Raw genomic sequence first — 23,884 nt, 5'->3', positions numbered from 1 at the left:
TTACTACATAAAAGACAAGACAGACAATTGTTACTACATGATAGACAAGACAGACAATTGTTACTACATGAAAGACAAGACAAACAATTGTTACTACATGAAAGACAAGACAGACAATTGTTACTACATGATAGACAAGACAGACAATTGTTACTACATGATAGACAAGACAGACAATTGTTACTACAGTTGTGGGATTGCACAACGTTACACGATGTGCGGTGTGCAAACAATGTGCGAACGATAAAAAATTGGACGATAATTGCTTGAACAATTGCGATAACAATTGTGGTTGGTGTAATGATAATGAGGATATTTTATAGCACTCCATCCCAGGTACCTACTGGCCAAAAAATATCATGACCCTGGGCCTTTTGGAACTTGAATGGAAGATTGTTAAAGCTTTTAACCCATGTTGACCTTTGACCCCAGACTAGCACTTAAGGTTGACCTTTGACCTCATTACTGTAATTAAGAAAAATATTCGCACTGCTGGTTTTCAGAAAGTACCCAAGTATCATGACACTAGCTAGTTCAAATGGTTCTTAGGATGTTGTTGTTTGAGGTTTTTAACATATTTGACCCCTGTAACCTTGAATGTAGGTCAAGGTCATTTTAATGACGAAACTGTATAGACTCTATCCCAGGTATCTACTGGCCAAATATCATGACCCTGGGCCTTATGGAACTTGAGTAGGAGATTGTTAAAACTTTTAACCCATGTTGACCTTTGACCCCGACTTAGCCCTTAAAACTTTGACCTCATAACTGTAATTAAGAAAAACATTTGCACTGCTATACTGCTATACAACACCCAGACAACAGTCAACCTACTGTATACAACACCCAGATAACATCGAACCTACTATATACAACACCCAGACAACATTGAACCTACTGTATACAACACCCAGACAACATCCAACCTACTGTATACAACATCCAGATAACATCTAACCTACTATATACAACACCCAGACAACATTGAACCTACTGTATACAACACCCAGACAACATTCAACATTCACTATACATCATCCAACCTACTGTATACAACACCCAGACAACATCCAACCTACTGTATACAACACCCAGACAACCTCCATCCTACTGTATACAACACCCAGACAACATCCAACCTTCTGTATACAACACCCAGACAACCTCCATCCTACTGTATACAACACCCAGACAACATCCAACCTGCTGTATACAACCCCCAGACAACCTCCATCCTACTGTATACAACACCCAGACAACATCCAACCTGCTGTATACAACACCCAGACAACCTCCATCCTACTGTATACAACACCCAGACAACATCCAACCTACTATATACAACACCCAGACAACAGCCAACCTACTGTATACAACACCCAGACAACATTCAACATTCACAAAACATCATCCAACCTACTGTATACAACACCCAGACACCATCCAACCTACTGTATACAACACCCAGACAACATCCAACCTACTATATACAACACCCAGACAACAGCCAACCTACTGTATACAACACCCAGACAACATCCAACCTTCTGTATACAACACCCAGACAACCTCCATCCTACTGTATACAACACCCAGACAACATCCAACCTGCTGTATACAACACCCAGACAACATCCATCCTACTGTATACAACACCCAGACAACCTCCATCCTACTGTATACAACACCCAGACAACATCCAACCTGCTGTATACAACCCCCAGACAACCTCCATCCTACTGTATACAACACCCAGACAACATCCAACCTGCTGTATACAACACCCAGACAACATCCATCCTACTGTATACAACACCCAGACAACCTCCATCCTACTGTATACAACACCCAGACAACATCCAACCTACTATATACAACCCCCAGACAGCAGCCAACCTACTGTATACAACACCCAGACAACATCCAACCTGCTGTATACAACCCCCAGACAACCTCCATCCTACTGTATACAACACCCGGGCAACATCTAACCTATTGTATACAACACCCAGACAACCTCCATCCTACTGTATACAACACCCGGACAACATCCAACCTACTGTATACAACATCCAGATAACATCTAACCTACTATATACAACACCCAGACAACATTGAACCTACTGTATACAACACCCAGTCAACATCCAACCTACTGTATACAACATCCAGATAACATCTACCCTACTATATACAACCCCCAGACAACATTGAACCTACTGTATACAACACCCAGACACCATTCAACATTCACTATACATCATCCAACCTACTGTATACAACACCCAGACACCATCCAACCTACTGTATACAACACCCAGACAACATCCAACCTACTGTATACAACATCCAGATAACATCTACCCTACTATATACAACCCCCAGACAACATTGAACCTACTGTATACAACACCCAGACAACATCCAACCTGCTGTATACAACCCCCAGACAACCTCCATCCTACTGTATACAACACCCAGACAACATCCAACCTTCTGTATACAACACCCAGACAACCTCCATCCTACTGTATACAACACCCAGACAACATCCAACCTATTGTATACAACACCCAGACAACCTCCATCCTACTGTATACAACACCCGGACAACATCTAACCTATTGTATACAACACCCAGACAACATTCAACCTACTATATACAACACCCAGACAGCATCCAACCTACTGTATACAACACCCAGACAACATCCAACCTACAAATCTTACATTCATGTGTCGATTAAGGTCGTTTAAAAAACACTCAATTTACACCAACCAGGATTGTTATCGCACAACGTTCGTCCATCGTGCGCACATTATGATCGTCCAATTTTTTATGTTCGCACATCATGCACACACCACTCATCCTGTAACGTTAAATTAGCATCATCTTCATAAACACCCAGACAAAATACCATTGTCTGTATAAACGCCCAGACAAAATACCATTGTCTGTATAAACGCCCAGACAAAATACCATTGTCTGTATAAATACTCCGACAAAATACCATTGTCTGTATAAACACCCAGACAAAATACCATCTTCTGTATAAATACCCAGACAAAATAACATCGTCTGTATAAACACTCAGACAAAATAATTGTCCGTATAAACACCCAGATAAAATACCATCGTCTATATAAACACCAAGACAAAATGCCATCGTCTGTATAAACACCCAGATAAAATACCATCGTCTGTATAAACACCCAGACAAAATACCATCGTCTGTATAAACACCCAGATAAAATACCATCATCTATATAAACACCAAGACAAAATACCATTGTCTGTATAATACCATCTTCTGTATAAACACCAAGACAAAATACCATCTTCTGTATAAACACCCAGACAAAATACCATCTTCTATATAAACACTCAGACAAAATACCATCGTCTGTATAAACACCCAGACAAATACCATCTTCTGTATAAACACCCGGACAACATCTAACCTATTGTATACAACACCCAGACAACATTCAACCTACTATATACAACACCCAGACAGCAGCCAACCTACTGTATACAACACCCAGACAACATTCAACCTACTATATACAACACCCAGACAGCAGCCAACCTACTATATACAACACCAAAACAACATCTAACCTATTGTATACAACACTCAGACAACAACCTACTGTATACAACACCCAGACAACCTCCATCCTACTGTATACAACACCCGGACAACATCCAACCTACTGTATACAACACCCAGACAACCTCCATCCTACTGTATACAACACCCGGACAACATCTAACCTATTGTATACAACACCCAGACAACATCCAACCTACTGTATACAACACCCAGACAACCTCCATCCTACTGTATACAACACCCGGACAACATCTAACCTATTGTATACAACACCCAGACAACATCTAACCTATTGTATACAACACCCAGACAACCTCCATCCTACTGTATACAACACCCGGACAACATCTAACCTATTGTATACAACACCCAGACAACATTCAACCTACTATATACAACACCCAGACAGCATCCAACCTACTGTATACAACACCCAGACAACATCCAACCTACAAATCTTACATTCATGTGTCGATTAAGGTCGTTTAAAAAACACTCAATTTACACCAACCAGGATTGTTATCGCACAACGTTCGTCCATCGTGCGCACATTATGATCGTCCAATTTTTTATGTTCGCACATCATGCACACACCACTCATCCTGTAACGTTAAATTAGCATCATCTTCATAAACACCCAGACAAAATACCATTGTCTGTATAAACGCCCAGACAAAATACCATTGTCTGTATAAACGCCCAGACAAAATACCATTGTCTGTATAAATACTCCGACAAAATACCATTGTCTGTATAAACACCCAGACAAAATACCATCTTCTGTATAAATACCCAGACAAAATAACATCGTCTGTATAAACACTCAGACAAAATAATTGTCCGTATAAACACCCAGATAAAATACCATCGTCTATATAAACACCAAGACAAAATGCCATCGTCTGTATAAACACCCAGATAAAATACCATCGTCTGTATAAACACCCAGACAAAATACCATCGTCTGTATAAACACCCAGATAAAATACCATCGTCTATATAAACACCAAGACAAAATACCATTGTCTGTATAATACCATCTTCTGTATAAACGCCAAGACAAAATACCATCTTCTGTATAAACACCCAGACAAAATACCATCTTCTATATAAACACTCAGACAAAATACCATCGTCTGTATAAACACCCAGACAAATACCATCTTCTGTATAAACACCCGGACAAAATACCATCGTCTGTATAAACACCCAGATAAAATACCATCGTCTATATAAACACCAAGACAAAATACCATTGTCTGTATAATACCATCTTCTGTATAAACGCCAAGACAAAATACCATCTTCTGTATAAACACCCAGACAAAATACCATCTTCTATATAAACACTCAGACAAAATACCATCGTCTGTATAAACACCCAGACAAATACCATCTTCTGTATAAACACCCGGACAAAATACCATCGTCTGTATAAACACCCAGATAAAATACCATCGTCTATATAAACACCAAGACAAAATACCATTGTCTGTATAATACCATCTTCTGTATAAACACCAAGACAAAATACCATCGTCTATATAAACACCAAGACAAAATACCATTGTCTGTATAATACCATCTTCTGCATAAACACCCAGACAAAATACCATCTTCTGTATAAACACTCAGACAAAATACCATTGTCTGTATAAACACCCAGACAAATACCATCTTCTGTATAAACACTCAAGACGAAATGCCATCGTCTGTATAAACACCCAGATAAAATGCCATTGTCTGTACAAACACTCAGATAAAATACCATCATCTATATAAACACCTAGACAAAATAGCATTGTCTGTATAAACACCAAGACAAAATACCATCGTCTGAATAAACACCCAGATAAAATACCATCGTCTGTATAAATAACCAGATAAAATACCATCTTCTATATAAACACCAAGACAAAATGCCATCGTCTGTATAAACACCCAGATAAAATGCCATCATCTGTATAAACACCAAGACAAAATACCATCGTCTGTATAAACACCAAGACAAAATACCATCTTCTGTATAAAGACTCAGATAAAATGCCATCGTCTGTATAAACACCAAGACAAAATACCATTGTCTGTATAAACGCCAAGACAAAATACCATCTTCTGTATAAACACCAAGACAAAATGCCATCGTCTATATAAACACCAAGACAAAATACCATTGTCTGTATAATACCATCTTCTGTATAAACACCAAGACAAAATACCATTGCCTGTATAAACGCCAAGACAAAATACCATCTTCTGTATAAACACCTAGACAAAATACCATTGTCTGTATAAACACCCAGACAAATACCATCTTCTGTATAAACACTCAAGACAAAATGCCATCGTCTGTATAAACACCCAGATAAAATGCCATTGTCTGTACAAACACTCAGATAAAATACCATCATCTATATAAACACCCAGACAAAGTAGCATTGTCTGTATAAACACCAAGACAAAATACCATCGTCTGAATAAACACCCAGATAAAATACCATCGTCTGTATAAACAACCAGATAAAATACCATCGTCTATATAAACACCAAGACAAAATGCCATCTTCTGTATAAACACCCAGATAAAATGCCATCATCTGTATAAACACCAAGACAAAATACCATCGTCTGTAAAAACACCAAGACAAAATACCATCTTCTGTATAAACACTCAGATAAAATGCCATAGTCTGTATAATTACCAAGACAAAATACCATTGTCTGTATAAACGCCAAGACAAAATACCATTGTCTATATAAACACCAAGACAAAATACCATCAACTATATAAACACCAAGAAAAATACCATGGTCTATGTAAACACCAAGACAAAATACCAGGGTCTATGTAAACACCAAGACAAAATACCATATTCTGTATAAACATCCAGATAAAATGCCATCGTCTGTATAAACACCTAGACAAAATACCATCGTCTGTATACACACAAAGACAAAATACCATCGTCTGTATAAACTACCAGATAAAATACCATCGTCTATAAACACCAAGACAAAATACCATCTTCTGTATAAACTCCCAGATAAAATACCATCGTCTATATAAACACCAAGACAAAATACCATATTCTGTATAAACACCCCGATAAAATACCATCGTCTATAAACACCAAGACAAAATACCATCGTCTGTATAAACACCTAGACAAAATACCATCGTCTGTATGGACACTCAGACAAAATTATCGTCTGTATAAACACCCAGATAAAATGCCATCGTCTGTATAAACACCTAGACAAAATACCATCGTCTGTATAAACACCAAGACAAAATACCATCGTCTATAAACACCCAGACAAAATACCATCTTCTGTATAAACACCCAGATAAAATGCCATTGTCTATAAACACCAAGACAAAATACCATCTCCTGTATAAACACCCAGATAAAATGCCATCGTCTGTACAAACACCCAGAGAAAAAATAACATAGTTTAGCACACATTGTATAAACACCCAGAAAAAATTAACTGAATCAATCTTTTTAACCCTTTCACCCCAATGTAACTTTAGTAGACTCTACCATGCATTGATCTGGATGAGTCTATTATGGTCTACAGTGGTGAAAGGGTTAAGCAAGCATGTGAACACCACAGACTACAGTGCTGGTACCTTTTTGAGTTGGTTCTGAAGACTAGTGTTGTTTGTTACCACTACTGCCTGGCATTCCAAGTCTCTGTACACAGATCTGTGACCTGCAAGGAATTACAATTACTGTTATCTCAGAAAATCAATGATATCATTACAGATAGTTTAAGTCAATCTCGAATCGGTTGTCAGCTGATAAGATATAAATCTTACAGCAGCTTACTTGTAAGAAATGCCCATGTCATGTCCTCTTCTCTTAAAATAACTGCTCTTACCCATTAGACAACAAGGTTAAACTGATGTCCAAAACAGTGGCAGTATTGTCGTAACAAATACAATTTGTTATTTTCTGGAAGCGGTTGGTTATCTAACTATATAATTTTAACTGTTAGATATGAGAAAAAAAAATATTCTTGCTATAAGGATTGGCCTTGGTGTTCCCCTGGGGAATAGTAACTAACTCATTGGTGTTCCCCTGGGGAATAGTAACTAACTCATTGGTGTTCCTCTGGGGAATAGTAACTAACTCATTGGTGTTCCCCTGGGGAATAGTAACTAACTCATTGGTGTTCCCCTGGGGAATAGTAACTAACTCATTGGTGTTCCCCTGGGGAATAGTAACTAACTCATTGGTGTTCCCCTGGGGAATAGTAACTAACTCATTGGTGTTCCCCTGGGGAATAGTAACTAACTCATTGGTGTTCCCCTGGGGAATAGTAACTAACTCATTGGTGTTCCCCTGGGGAATAGTAACTAACTCATTGGTGTTCCCCTGGGGAATAGTAACTAACTCATTGGTGTTCCCCTGGGGAATAGTAACTAACTCATTGGTGTTCCCCTGGGGAATAGTAACTAACTCATTGGTGTTCCCCTGGGGAATAGTAACTAACTCATTGGTGTTCCCCTGGGGAATAGTAACTAACTCATTGGTGTTCCCCTGGGGAATAGTAACTAACTCATTGGTGTTCCCCTGGGGAATAGTAACTAACTCATTGGTGTTCCCCTGGGGAATAGTAACTAACTCATTGGTGTTCCCCTGGGGAATAGTAACTAACTCATTGGTGTTCCCCTGGGGAATAGTAACTAACTCATTGGTGTTCCCCTGGGGAATAGTAACTAACTCATTGGTGTTCCCCTGGGGAATAGTAACTAACTCATTGGTGTTCCCCTGGGGAATAGTAACTAACTCATTGGTGTTCCCCTGGGGAATAGTAACTAACTCATTGGTGTTCCCCTGGGGAATAGTAACTAACTCATTGGTGTTCCCCTGGGGAATAGTAACTAACTCATTGGTGTTCCCCTGGGGAATAGTAACTAACTCATTGGTGTTCCCCTGGGGAATAGTAACTAACTCATTGGTGTTCCCCTGGGGAATAGTAACTAACTCATTGGTGTTCCCCTGGGGAATAGTAACTAACTCATTGGTGTTCCCCTGGGGAATAGTAACTAACTCATTGGTGTTCCCCTGGGGAATAGTAACTAACTCATTGGTGTTCCCCTGGGGAATAGTAACTAACTCATTGGTGTTCCCCTGGGGAATAGTAACTAACTCATTGGTGTTCCCCTGGGGAATAGTAACTAACTCATTGGTGTTCCCCTGGGGAATAGTAACTAACTCATTGGTGTTCCCCTGGGGAATAGTAACTAACTCATTGGTGTTCCCCTGGGGAATAGTAACTAACTCATTGGTGTTCCCCTGGGGAATAGTAACTAACTCATTGGTGTTCCCCTGGGGAATAGTAACTAACTCATTGGTGTTCCCCTGGGGAATAGTAACTAACTCATTGGTGTTCCCCTGGGGAATAGTAACTAACTCATTGGTGTTCCCCTGGGGAATAGTAACTAACTCATTGGTGTTCCCCTGGGGAATAGTAACTAACTCATTGGTGTTCCCCTGGGGAATAGTAACTAACTCATTGGTGTTCCCCTGGGGAATAGTAACTAACTCATTGGTGTTCCCCTGGGGAATAGTAACTAACTCATTGGTGTTCCCCTGGGGAATAGTAACTAACTCATTGGTGTTCCCCTGGGGAATAGTAACTAACTCATTGGTGTTCCCCTGGGGAAAAGTAACTAACTCATTGGTGTTCCTCTGGGGAATAGTAACTAACTCATTGGTGTTCCTCTGGGGAATAGTAACTAACTCATAACATAGAAATGGTTTAGATTAACACCACTTAAAATATATCTTATTGCTGAGCATGAGGACATGAATACATTCATTCCATCAGGATCTTTATACAGTCTGATTCCATCCCTAATGACTTTTAGTCTGAGGGATCATTACCCAAGTCCTTTAACAATATACATAACCATACTGGCAGTTGATGGAGAACCTCAACCCTAACCCTAACCCTAACCCACAGCTAGGTTCACAGTCAGTATTATTGTAAACATATATTGTTTTTAGCATAACTAATGTAAGGTTTAATCAAAAGCTTTGTACCAAAGTTGCTGGAGCCAATTATGGTCATGGCAGGTCCTTTGGAGTCACTGAAGTAGTACCACAACCCCTTCACATGGAAAGACCAGGTTTCATGGAAGTACTCCTGCAGCTGTATCCTTGCCTCTTGGTCACCCTGACAGATCCTGTTGTAAAACTCCTTGGCAGTCTGCACGTACAAAAAGGGCACAGCCCCAGACACACCTTTTGCACCGAAGAATCCATTTGTCTGTAAATATCAAAGTATTCATACTCAAACATTAGGTGTATGTAATTTCTTTTAGAAGTTACATTATGTTATCTATGAATAGTTTAATCCAAACTCAAATAAGGTCACTGAACTAACAAAGTCAGTTTGTTAAATGTGTCTATTTTAATGCCAAACTCAAGTTGTGTATAAGAAACGCTTGCTTCTAAACAAATACAATAATTGTAAATCAGCTTCAAATTGGGAAGAATATCAAACTCACAGTAATTTTGTTACTAAATTACGAAAACTATATAATCATGCACATTTACATTTTCAAACGCTTAATGAAGATGAGGCTATTATTAGTGACCAAACTGAGGTCAGCGATGTTTTAAGTAACTTTAATGTAAATTTTGCCTCTGACATTGGTACAGGATTTTATGCTGAAAATATTCTAGCCAGTATTAGGGAACACAACCTTGATCTGTCCAAATTCTATTTGAATCATTTTTCTCCTTCCATGGTTGAAAAAGCTATCTCTAAGGTCAATGTCAAGAAACTAATATTTTCCATCCTTTCTCTGCATCCTTCCGACCAGGATTTGGGTCAGTCAACCTATGGCCTGAGCAGAGCCTCAGTTAAAACTGGTATCCAGCTATCTGACCAGCAGGAATAAGCAGGTAAAATTGGCTCCAAATGCTGTCACTGGCAAGAAGTGCTGAAGGGGTACCCCAGGGGTCTAAACTCAGCCTGCTGCTTTATAATATATATATGTAAAAAATATGTTTTCATATGTGCAATTGTCCAAATTTTATAACTATGCAGACGACAATACTGTTTGTGCTTTAAGTAAAGACCCTGATGGTTTAAAAATCACTATTGGAAATGTCTAGAAATTTAATGGATTGGTTTGAATTAAACCAAATGAAAGTCTGATAAATGTTAGCTCATTTGCATAGGGAAACACTCTCGATGCTATTTAGCCTTTAGTATAGGCGAGACAGATATTGTTCCTAATGATGTAGTTAAACTTTAAGGTGTGAACTACACATATCAAAAATCTGTGGAAAATCTGTATGACAACTATCAATCCTGAAGATTTTTTTTTCCATACACACGTTTGTCCCAATAATAGCTAACAAGAAACGTCACTTTCATTTGCAAAACTGTGTTGGGTTCCATCAAAGAAGCTACCAGCCTAATATCATGACTCTAGGTATTTTGGTTCTTCAGAAGAGGTCATTTGAAATGTTTAACATATTTGACCTTGAATATAGGTAAAGATTAATTTTATCTGCAGACATTTTTGGACTCTATCCCAGCTCTATCAGCCAAAGTTCTTGACTCTTTAGAAAAAATCCTTTAAACAAAAGTTGATGGACGACAGATGACAGGCGGATAGATGGACAACAAATACTACAGCAGGGCATAGGCTCACCTGCCCTTCAGCATCAAAAATCTGAAAGACAAAAGGCTGAATGGGCCTGAATCACTCACCTGGCATTAATCTCGAACTTGAAATCCTAACAGTGGACTAAAATACAGCTACAGGCAAAATATCAGTGTTTGATTCAAAACAATCTACTAAAATACTTAAACATATGACCCCTGTGACCTTGAAAGTCTAACAAGGACATAGGGCTGAACAGACTTTATAGCCTTACATCCCAGCATGCTTCTGGCCATATATCATCACCCATGACCTTTTTTGTTATTCAGAAGAAGTTGTTTAAAGGTTTTAAACATATTTGACCCATGTGACCTGGAATATAAGTCAAGTTCATTCATTTGAACAAGCATGGTAGCACTTCATTCAAGCATGTAATTGGCCAAATATCATCACCCTAGGCCTGTTGGTTATTCAGAAGAAGTCGTTAAAAGATTTTAATATAATTTGACCCCTATGACTTTAAAAACGAGAGACGGTCATTCATTTGAACAAACTAGGTAGCCCTTCATTCCTGCATATTACTGGCCATATATCATCATCCTAGGCATCTTGGTTTATCAAAAGAAGTTGTTTAAAGTTTTAAAACATATTTGACCCCTTTGACATTGAATATAAGTCAAGGTCATTCATTTGAACAAACATATGTGCCCTATATCCCAGCATGTTACTGGCCAAATATCATTATCCTAGGCCTCTTGGTTCTTCAGAAGAAGTTGTTTTAAGGTTTTGAAACTTAGTTGACCCCATGTGGCCTGGAATATAAGTCAAGGTCATCCATTTTAACAAACTTGCAATTGGTAGCCCTTCATTTCAGCATGTAACAGGCCAAATATCATCACCCTAGGCCTCTTGGTTATTTAGAAGAACATCTTTGACCCATGACACCTTGAAAATGGGCAAAGGTAATTTATATGAACACACTTGGTAGCCCTTCATCCCAACATGCTACTTAGTGGTCAAATATCATCATCCTAGGCCTTTTGGTTACTGCGAAGAAGTTGTTTAAAGTAAAAAGTTGACGCCGGACAGACGCTGGAAGCTGAACCACCGCATAAGCTCACTTGCCCTTCAGGCAGGTGAGCTAAATATAAAATAAAGAGGGAAACAATCGACTAATTTATAGTTTCCCTCCTAAAATCCTTCTTATTGGGGAAATAAGTTACTCATGGTCAGGGGGCACTATACCCATGGAACAGGGAGGAGCTGAGTGACTTTAAGAAGAACAAGAACGTATGATCCCAAGTAGCTATAAGGTGGTGGTCAAGTGACCAATAACAATTAAAAATCATGGAGCCTTACCTCTGGTGATGACATTAAAATGTCAAATTGAGCATCTGTCTCTTGCAGAATAATCTGCATATAATCTTCTGTCAAGTTAAAGTATCCTGATGCCAGCAGTAACTTTTCCTCTTTCTTGGCTTTTCTTAACATGTGTTTCATGACTTGTTCATCATCTTGAATCCCTAGAGGTCCCATCTGTACCAGAGGGTATACCCAGGTGTCCACACCATCCCTAGTCAGTTGTCCCTCATTCCTCTTATTCCTCACAATATCTAGAATTCTCTGGCGGGCCTCTTTCTTGTATTCAACACCATCATCCTTGTCTAAAAATTAAACTTTATACCTTAAAACACTGCAGTTTAAAACTAGATCACTGACAGGTCAGTAAGGGCCCCGTCTTGTGGCAATATACTCCCCATAATCATCAAGAAGCAATCTACCGGTGCAATACTCATTTGTTAGCTTTGATTTGTTTTATTTCACCTTAAATAACCTCCTCCATCAAGAGCCAGGGTCAAAGTCATAGATCCACTTTGTTTTTGACCTTTGGACCCAAATGACCTTGACCTTTAACACAGTGACCCTGATCTTTAGTCAGTTGACTTATTCTTTAATTTCGACCAACTTTGCTTCATATGTCATAAAATGCTCATTAGTGAAAAGCTACAAAATTTGACCTGGACTTTTGACCTTGATGTTTGGTCAGTTGACTCCTTTGTTTAATTCTGATCAACTTTGCTTCATCATGTCATAGCAAAATGTTCATCAGTGAGAAGATGCAAAATTTGACCTGGACCTTTGAACCTAATGACCTTGACCTTTGACCTTGACGACTTTTAACCTCAGTGTGTGAACAAAATTTGTGGATGGCCAGACAGACAGATAGACAGAGTGATTACTATAGGGTACCTGTATCTCCGATACAGGGCCCTAATAACATCTGTACCCACATTGGTATGTTGTTGTCAGTTCTATGAAAGTGCAAAATCAAATTCCTTTCATTCTACAATCTATTTCATAAAAAGCTTACTCATTTAAAGGAATTAGGGTCGAAGTAAGGGAGGTTTCATCTACGACGTATTTCTCAGTATAAAACCCTATCTTATTCCACTAAGTATGAAATAATACAAAGAAGCAACTTTATTTTGACTATAACAGAGTTGTTTTTGTAAAATCACTACTAACTAGAAACTGTTGGCTAACAATTTGACGGGCTTTTCACTGTAAGGACTGATTTGGCCTCCTAATAATAACCTGTGCAAGTCTACAGTAGCTTACTGAGTAGTTATGGATTCCCGGAGTGCAAAATGACGTCAGAGAAAGAACGGATAAATATAGGCAGCCAATGGGCAGTGTTGTATACGAATGTAGTCTGTAAAAGGCATATAGTCCCTCCACTATGTACTTCAGGATGATGAATTGAAATAGGTTTTTGTCTATATCAGTTGTGTTTGCCATGCCAAAGAAAGGCTGATGTTTACCCAACGCAGTAGAGATGTAAACTGTCCATATTTTTATGATTGGGAGTGCGTAGTAATCGATGTAGTATTACCAGCGTGTATAAGATGTCCTGATATAAATCAAAGTACTGAGAGTACTGAAAGCACTTCACAATCGCACAAAAATGAAAACGGTTTTTGACTTTCAATTTTGAAATTATATTTTAGAGAAGGTCAAGGTCGTTCATTTGCACAAACTTTAAAGCCCTTCATTCAAGCATGCTTCTTTGCCAAACATCGTTACCCTGGAATAATTGGTTATTCAGAAATGGTTACCAGTTTCAATATTTTTTACATATATGACCTCTGTGACCTTGAAAGTCATTCAAGGTCAATCATTTTTTCAAACTTGATAGTCAATTATCTGACCATGTTAATGTATTAAATAGTAGGACTCTAGGCCTTGTAGAACTTTAGAAGAAGTTTTTTGAAGTCATTATCTTGAAATAGCACATATGAAGTTTGTGACCTTGATTGTGACCTTGATAGTTGATCAATGTCAAACATTTTTTCAAACCTGATACCCCGACATCTCAGAATCTTTACAATTAAATATCAAGACTCTAGACCTTGTGGAACTTGAGAAGAAGATTTTCTAAGGTTGGTACCCAATATAGTGCATTTTAACTTTGACCCCTGCCGGAAACCGGAAGTTGACATTTTTTGTTAAAAACAGTATGAAAGAAAAAGTTTTCCCTTGGCTATCTCTATATGATATCCAAAGATCAACCTCGTGTTTGATATCGTTAACGGATTATATTGGTATAGGCTGTTTACCAATCAGAGATCTTGGCGGCCATCTTGGAATATAAATGGCTCCAAAAAGTAACATAAGTTCGTAAGGGCCCCTAGAGGAATACATTCATTCATTGTGGTTAATATTGCAATGGCAGATTTGGAGAAGAAGATCGTTGAAGTTTTAACATATTGTCAGCATTTTAAAAGATCAAAGGAAATATTCAAAATGGCATACAACGTTAACGGTAAATGTTACAGAAAAACTTAAGACATCGAACTCATCGGAATGACACTTTCCATCAATCTATTGAAGAATTTTTCAAAAAAAATGAAAAATGAATGTTTTTAAAAAAATTGGTGAACTTCGACCCAGGGGCGCACTTTTTAATTAGAAATATTTTGTATTAACATGTAGTGAGAAAAAGTTAGATATGAAAATTATCTACAAATAATTTACTTTCACAAATTCTCTACAATCAACGGTTTTCGAGTAATAGCGGTTTTATCGATTTTACCCTATGACGTCATGGCGGCCATTTTGTTTTTTTGATGAAGTTGAAAGTGTTACCAAATGTTAGAAGACATCTAGGGAAACTTTTCACGTTACAACTAAACAAAATATTTGTCATTGATATTGGAGTAAAACAAGTTTTAATATATTGCGAAATTTTTAAAAGATCAAAGGAATTTTTTCAAAATGGCATACAACCTTAACGGTATATGTTACAGAAAAACTAAAGACATCAAATTCATCGGAATGACATCCTTCATTGATCTGTAGAAATATTCTTCAAAACAATGAAAAATGAATGTTTTTTAAAAATTATGACCTTTGACCCAACAGCGAGCTTTTTTATTTGACCTTTAAATGAAAAACCATGTGGTAATTAAAGTTAGCACCTTAGATAATCTACAGATAATGTAATTGCGTCAATTCTGTAAATTAAACCGTTTTTGAGTTATGGCCATTTTAAGATTTTGACCTATGACGTCATGGCGGCCATATTTAATTTTTGACCTACTTCAAAAATGTTGCTTGATCAGCTTTACACCTTTTCCTACAACATACTTAAAAGACTATAAACCTCTCTTTTACCAATCAAAAGATACAGATTCCACAAAATACGGAAGAAGAATAAGAACTAGAAATTGTTGGCTAACAATTTGACGGGCTTTTCACTGCAATGACTGATTTGGTCTCCTAATAATAACTTGTGCAAGTCTACAGTAGCTTACTGAGTAGTTGGGGATTCCCGGAGTGCGAAATGACGTCAGAGAAAGAACGGATAAAAAACGGCAGCCAATGGGCAGTGTTGTATACGAAGGTAGTCCGTAAGAGTCATATAGTCATTCCACTATGTACATCAGGATGATGAATTTAGACTAGCTTTTTGTCTATCGGTCAGGTTTGCCATGCCAATGAAATGCTGATGTTTACCCACTGCAGTAGAGATGTAAACTGTCCACACTTTTAAGATTGAGAGTGCGTAGTAATCGATGTGGTATTACCAGCGTGTATTAGATGTCTTGATACAAATCAAAGTACTGAGAGTTCTCAAAGCACTTGACAATCGCACAAAAATGAAAACGGTTTTTGACTTTCACCTTTGAAATGATATTTGGAGTAGGTCAATGTCGTTCATTTGCACACACTTTAAAGCCCTTCATTCAAGCATGCTTCTTTGCCAAACATCGTTACCCTGGAGATATTGGTTATTCAGAAAAAGTGGTTTCAATATTTTTACACATATGACCTCTGTGACCTTGAAAGTCATTCAAGGTCAATCATTTTTTCAAACTTGTTAGTCAATCATCTGACCATGTTAATGTATCAAATAGTAGGACTCTAGGCCTTGTAGAACTTTAGAAGAAGTTTTTTGAAGTCATTATCTTGAAATAGCACATATGAAGTTGGTGACCTTGATTGTGACCTTGATAGTTGATCAATGTCAACCATTTTTTCAAACCTGATACCCCGACATCTCAGAATCATTATTATCAAATATCAAGACTCTAGACCATGTGGAACTTGAGAAGAAGATTTTTTAAGGTTGGTACCCAATATAGTGCATTTTAACTTTGACCCCTGCCGGAAACCGGAAGTTGACATTTTTTGTTAAAACAGTATGAACAAAAAAGTTTGCCCTTGACTATCTCTACATGATATCCAAAGATCAACCTCGTGTTTGATATCGTTAACGAAATATATTGGTATAGGCTATTAACCAATCAGAGTTTGTGGCGGCCATCTTGGAATATTAATGGATCCAAAAAGTAACATAAGTTGGTAAGGGCCCCTAGAGGAATACATGTATTAATTGTGGTTAATATTGCAATGGCAGAATTGGAGAAGAAGATCGCTGAAGTTTTAACATATTGTCAGCATTTTAATAGATCAAAGGAAATATTCAAAATGGCGTACAACGTTAACGGTAAATGTTACAGAAAAACTAAAGCCATCGAACTCATTGGAATGACACTCTCCATCAAACTATTGAGGATTTTTCAAAAAAAATGAAAAATGAATGTTTTTAAAATAGTTGGTTAACTTCGACCCAGGGGCGCACTTTTTAATTTGAAATATTTTGTTTTAACATGTAGTGAGAAAAAGTTAGATATGGAAATTATCTACAAATAATTTACGTTCACAAATTCTGTACGATCAACGGTTCTCAAGTTATAGCGGTTTTAAAGATTTTACTCTATGACGTCATGGCGGCCATTTTGTTTTTTTGATGAAGTTGAAAGTGTTACGTAAATGTTAGAAGACATCTAGGGAAACTTTTCCCGTTACAACTAAACGAAATATTTGTCATTGATATTGGAGTAAAACAAGTTTTAATATATTGAGAAATTTTTAAAAGATCAAAGGAAATATTTCAAAATGGCGTACAACCTCAACGGTAAATGTTACAGAAAAACTAAAGACATCAAATTCATCGGAATTCATTGATCTGTTGAAATATTCTTCAAAAAATATGAAAAATGAATGTTTTTCAAAAAATGTGACCTTTGACCCAACAGCGAGCTTTTTTATTTGACCTTTAAATGAAAAACCATGTGGTAATTAAAGTTAGCCCCTTAGATAATCTACATATAATATAATTGCGTCAATTCTGTAAATTAAACCGTTTTTGAGTTATGGCCATTTTAAGATTTTGACCTATGACGTCATGGCGGCCATATTTAATTTTTGACCGCCTTGAAAATGTTGCTCGATCAGCTCTAGACCTTTTCCTACAACATACTTAAAAGACTATAAACCTATCGTTTACCAATCAAGAGAAACAGAATTCACAAAGTACGGAAGATGAATAATAAGAAGAATAATAAGAAACTTAACAAAAACAATAGGTCTTTTCACCAGATTGGTGAAAAGCCCTAATAAGAATAAGAAACATAACAAAAACAATAGGTCTTTTCACCAACTGGTGAAAAGCCCTAATTAGCTCATAATACAAAGTTTATGAAACAGATTATCAGACTGAAAAAGCAGATTTAAATCTTTTAAATTCAGTTTGACAGGCTTATAGTAATCATAGCAGTCAAGTACTACTGATGTTGAATTTAGCAGATACTAAATTTAACAAGAGATCCTAGAAACATCTTGGCGCCAACCATGAAAGGATCTTTATAAGATCTACAAAAGATGATCTTTTACCTTCTTTGCTCTTCATTTTCCAAACAGGTACTATTACAAAGTCAAATGTTGGAAATCTTTAACAGGAATAGTGTACAATAACTTAAACCTCAGAATGTCATCTGTTCTTCGCAACAATGGAATAAATAGGATTTTATAAGAATTGCATAACTATATACTAAAATAGTGATAATAGATTTGAACTGTCACATTCAATTGTCATTGTTTTCCAATCAGTCTCAATATTAAATATGCGTAAATAAGGCCATTAGGAACCTTTATGTGAAATTTGGGATAGATCCCTTTAGTACTTTCTGAGAAATATCGCTGACAAATTTAAACTATCAACATTTAAGATGGTGCATTGCCTGTCAGCCTTCTTGGTTTTCTAATCAGTCTCAATAATTGATATGCATAACTAAGGACCATCAGGAACGTTCATGTGATATTCATACATGCCATAACTTTCCGGTGCAAAATAGTGAGATCAGTGATTATTTTTAGTGAGATTTGGTAAAAACTAGTGAGATTTTTTTTCTGAATTCGTGAGAAATTCGTGAGATATTTAAAACATAAATTATATAGCATATAACATAGTATTGAATCATTTGTGTTATTCTGAAGCCTCTAATTACTTTGTTAGAGCCAAAATTGAAGATTTATTTACCAATACAGTCCAGATAAAGCTATCCATATTTAAAAGTAAATAAATCACATAAAAGGCAAAAAATAAAGGTAATTAAAGAAAGAAGAAATTCTAGAGGGATGGCCTTGTTAACCCAGGTCAGAAAAAAATATGTCTCAAAACATTGGGAATATTTAATATTAATTTGTTGGGAAAAAAATAACTAATAACTACTATTTTTATGTATCCAATTCTGAAGACACTTGTTTTCTTCTGTTTATGTTATTTTCATTAACACTCAATCCCATCCCGACGGCAAGAGAATAAATTCGGGATTCAATGTCAGTGTCTGGTTTCCATTTTATAGTCACCTCCAACATTTCCGTTTCGGTATTAACAGCTCTTATGTTGCTGTTAAGGTTAATATCAACTGTCATCACATTTTAACTAGCAACTAGCCCCCACTGGATGTGGGATCACTGATTTAATTGCTCAACAGTCACCAAGCCCTGCTAAGTCTGCTGGCCAGGTCATTCACACCTAACTATTATGCTGCTAATTGGCCTGGGCTGTAATTTAAGTGGCTGGCGTGTGACTTCAGACCTCTCGGTGAACAAGGTCAGTGTGAATCCATGTAGCTATTGTTTATTCACCAAGATTGACCAAATTTCTTTTCTTTTCTTGAGATCAAATTATTTGAAACAAGGTTACCGCGAGCGGTATATAATACGCCCGTCACACATTGAATGAGCGGTTGTTTGTATGATTGAAATATATGAAGTATTTGTGAGTAATTGATATTAAAAGAGAAATCATTCAACATAACTGGTAGATCAATGAGTGCAATACAACATCATGGAACGCATGCATCGCATTAATGAAACCAAGGGTAATAACTCCAGTAATTATGGTCGGATAATGGCGGTTATCAAACTTGTCCGAGGTTTCATGGTAATTAACCTTGTTGTGAAGTTTGAAGTTAATCCGTTAATAATTACTCGAGATATCGAGCGGACACTGTTTCGGCAAGTCCATAAAGGGGCATAACTCCACAAATTATGGTCGGATAATGGCGGTTATCGAACTTGTCCGAGGTTTCATGGTAATTAACCTTGTTGTGAAGTTTGAAGTTAATCCGTTAATAATTACTCGAGATATCGAGCGGACACTGTTTCGGCAAGTCCATAAAGGGGCATAACTCCACAAATTATGGTCGGATAATGGCGGTTATCGAACTTGTCCGAGGTTTCATGGTAATTAACCTTGTTGTGAAGTTTGAAGTTAATCCGTTAATAATTACTCGAGATATCGAGCGGACACTGTTTCGGCAAGTCCATAAAGGGGCATAACTCCACAAATTATGGTCGGATAATGGCGGTTATCGAACTTGTCCGAGGTTTCATGGTAATTAAACTTGTTGTGAAGTTTGAAGTTAATCCGTTAATAATCACTCGAGATATCGAGCGGACACTGTTTCGGCAAGTAAAGGGGCATAACTCAAGAAATTATGGTCGGATAATGGCGGTTATCCAACTTATCCGAGGTTTCATGGTAATTAACCTTGTTGTGAAGTTTGAAGTTAATCCGTTAATAATTACTCGAGATATCGAGCGGACATCGTTTGCCTGCCCACCCGGCCGCCCGGCCGCCCGCCCGCTCACGTGATAACATAATACGTCCCCGTCTTCGACGGGCGTATAATAAAAAGCGTGAAAATGGGTCCCAGATAGTTTCCTCTTGTCCATTCTAAACAAGAGGCCCATAGGGCCTGTACCGCTCACCTGGTTCTTGTTACATGAATCCCAGATATAGGTAACTTCAGACCAAATCTGGTAACTAGACCACAAGACATTTTAACATCTCTTTAATGCTTCTCAAGATATTGTTGTTTGAAATTTGAAATTGTAATTTTAAAGCTGTTAACGCACGTTGACATTCTACTCCGGCTAGAACTTAAAGTTGACATTTGAACTCATTACAGTAATAAAGAAAAAGATTTGCACTGCTGATCTTCATAACATACCCAAGTATCATGACTCTAGTCCAAATGGTTCTTAGGATATTGTTGTTTGAAGTTTTGAACATATTTGAGCCCTGTGACCTTGAAAGTAGATCAATATCATTTTAATGAGGAAACTTTATAGCACTCCATCCCAGGTACCTACTGGCCAAATATCATGACCCTAGGTCCTCCAGTTCTTCAGAAGAAGTTGTTTAAAAGAAAAAATTGACGGCCGGACGCTGGAGTACGGCATGAGCTCACATGGCCCTTCGGGCCAGGAGAGCTAAAAATAGTGCTAACTAACGTTAATTCTGAAAATTTAATACTGTCAGCCATTTCTTTTTTTATCAGTCCTTAAATTTGACATGCCTAACTAGGAACCATGGGGAACCCCCATATGAAATTTGGGAATGATCCCTGAAGTACTTTCTGAGCTCACAAGAATTGTTTAAGGACAGACGGAATGAAGGAGGACGGACCACGGACGAAGAGTGATTTGAATAGCTTACCATCTGATGATGGTCCGCTAGAAAGTGGATTTGATAAATTTGACATGTCTAACTAGGAACCATGGGGAACCCTCATATGAAATTTGGGAATGATCCCTGAAGTACTTTCTGAGCTCACAAGAATTGTTTAAGGACAGACGGAATGAAGGAGGACGGACCACGGACGAAGAGTGATTTGAATAGCTTACCATCTGATGATGGTCCGCTAGAAAGTGGATTTGATAAGGGTGTAAGGACAACAGTTTTCTATGTTAAATTACATTAATTTTAAACTTTAAGGCAAGAAGAGGACTGAAATGATCAGCTTTGAGAAAAAGCAATGGCGTTCAGCATTATAATTTGTAAATCAAATATCTACACATTCAGAACTAAGCCTTTACCTTTAAAATATGCCAATTACCATTCTTTTTACTTTAATAGTGCTTTTAATTGTAAAGTAACATGTTGCCAGACATTGTCACGGTGTCCAACACTTTGTGCTAACATTACAAACATGACAGAGAGCATGTTTTGTGATTATGCCACTTCTTTTTATCCTCAGAAATTCTGCTAACCTAGGGAGATACACTGCATGCGATATGTTGAAGCTGAGGCCAATGACTTCATGCAATGACTAAAAATGTTTAACAAACTATAGCATCAAGAAAATAAATGCAACAATAAGAAATATTCCAACAAAATCTATATTATGAATTTGTTTCATAGTACTAATTTCTATTGAAAAAGACACTGAGATCAAATCACAAGTCTGCTGACATCAGTTAAATAATCTGGAACTTCAATATCGGAAGAGATCTTGCATTAGAATCTTATCAGATGATGGTCACATAACTGCTCCTTGAGAGCTCTCATTAATTATTGCTCAAAATTGTAGAACCATGTTAAACTTCGAGGAAACAGCCATGGGAAAATGGTTCACCTATCGATCATTAAAAAATGTAAGGCATTTCCATAATTTTATGTGAAAATCTGCAAGATGTTGCCTCAGAGATCTAGCATGTATAGTTAACAGGTAGCATGTATAGCTAAAAGGTAGCATGTATAGTTAACAGGTAACATGTATAGTTAACAGGTAGCATGTATAGTTAACAGGTAGCATGTATAGTTAACAGGCGTCTTTCAGTGTAGGAGGACTTCAGATAGTAAAGATCTGTGGGTGGTTTTTTTCTGATAACAGCAATAGGCCATTTTTGTTTATTGTGTGTTTCAAACAGTTTGGCCTGCAGCTTTGAAATGATTCACCTATAAAATGTTACATTAAGTGAACTGGTCTGTCCACACTATTGATCCCTAACAGATTAATAGAGACATGTACAAGTATGAAATAAACCATCAAATGATAGACAGTATGCAGTATGGTGAGGGACAAAAATACACTTACCATCAAAAGGGTATGCCTTGCAGTATGACGAGTTACAAAAATATACCAACCATCAAAAGGGTTTGCTTTGCAGTATGGCGAGTTACAAAAATATATATTAACCATGAAAAGGATGTGCCTTGCAGTATGGCGAATTACAAAAATATACCTACCATCAAAATGGTGTGCCTTGCAGTATGGCGAGTTACAAAAATATACTTACCATCAAAACGATGTGCCTTGAAGTATGGCGAGTTATAAAAATATACCAACCATCAAAATGGTGTGCCTTGCAGTATGGTGTGTTACAACAAGATGCCCAATGGGCCTGAATCGCTCACCTGGTATTGATCTCACAATTGTAACCTTAAAAAGGGACTAAAATAAAGCCACAGGCAAAATATCAGGGTCTTGACTTAAAGTTTTAAGTAATTCAGAAAAAATTGGCAAAGGTCATTCATTTGAACAAACTTGGTAGCCCTTCATCCCAGCATGCTACTGGCCAAATATCAAACCTTAAGACCTTTCCATCTATGAAGAGTGCTTGATTCTACCATATCTGGGTCTTTAAGAAGATTTTTGAAATTTCAGTTAATTCAACCCTTTTTGGCCCCACCCATCAGCCACTGGGGGTCAGTCAGGGCTGATATGCGCATACTATCAAACTGCTATCCAATACTGATAATGCTAACCTAAATTGAATTACCTCCAATGGCAATTAAACAAATGTTGGTCCAAAATGTGATTTCCCTATATAAACTATAGTAAAGTTTACCCCCTCCCCAGGGGGAAACGTGAGACCCCAGAGTCAAGAAATTCACAATTTTGGTAAAGCACCTTAAGACCCTTCAATCTATGAAGAGTATTTGATTCTACCATATCTGGGTCTTGAGAAGAAGATTTTTGAAATTTTAGTCAAT

The 23,884-nt window shown here is 37.3% G+C and overlaps 1 protein-coding gene across 4 annotated transcripts in view; it reads right to left on the bottom strand.

The window, feature by feature from the left end:
* The window catches only part of LOC110452228 (CDP-diacylglycerol--glycerol-3-phosphate 3-phosphatidyltransferase, mitochondrial-like), a 79,763-nt gene that overhangs the window by 4,529 nt on the left and 51,350 nt on the right, over positions 1–23,884 (bottom strand). For all 4 annotated transcript variants that reach the window (XM_021500615.1, XM_021500608.1, XM_021500623.1 and 1 more), the window contains 3 exons: positions 12,610–12,914; positions 9,674–9,899; positions 7,252–7,334 (listed from right to left, as the gene is read on the bottom strand). In XM_021500615.1, coding sequence (XP_021356290.1) covers positions 7,252–7,334; positions 9,674–9,899; positions 12,610–12,914 — 614 coding nt within the window. The remainder of the gene's footprint in view (positions 1–7,251; positions 7,335–9,673; positions 9,900–12,609; positions 12,915–23,884) is intronic.

The sequence above is a fragment of the Mizuhopecten yessoensis genome, unplaced genomic scaffold (genome assembly GCF_002113885.1).
Source record: "Mizuhopecten yessoensis strain PY_sf001 unplaced genomic scaffold, ASM211388v2 scaffold733, whole genome shotgun sequence".
Lineage (NCBI taxonomy): Eukaryota > Metazoa > Mollusca > Bivalvia > Pectinida > Pectinidae > Mizuhopecten > Mizuhopecten yessoensis.
Note: the sequence above shows the minus strand (reverse complement) of the source record. Positions and strands in the feature narration are given on the sequence as shown.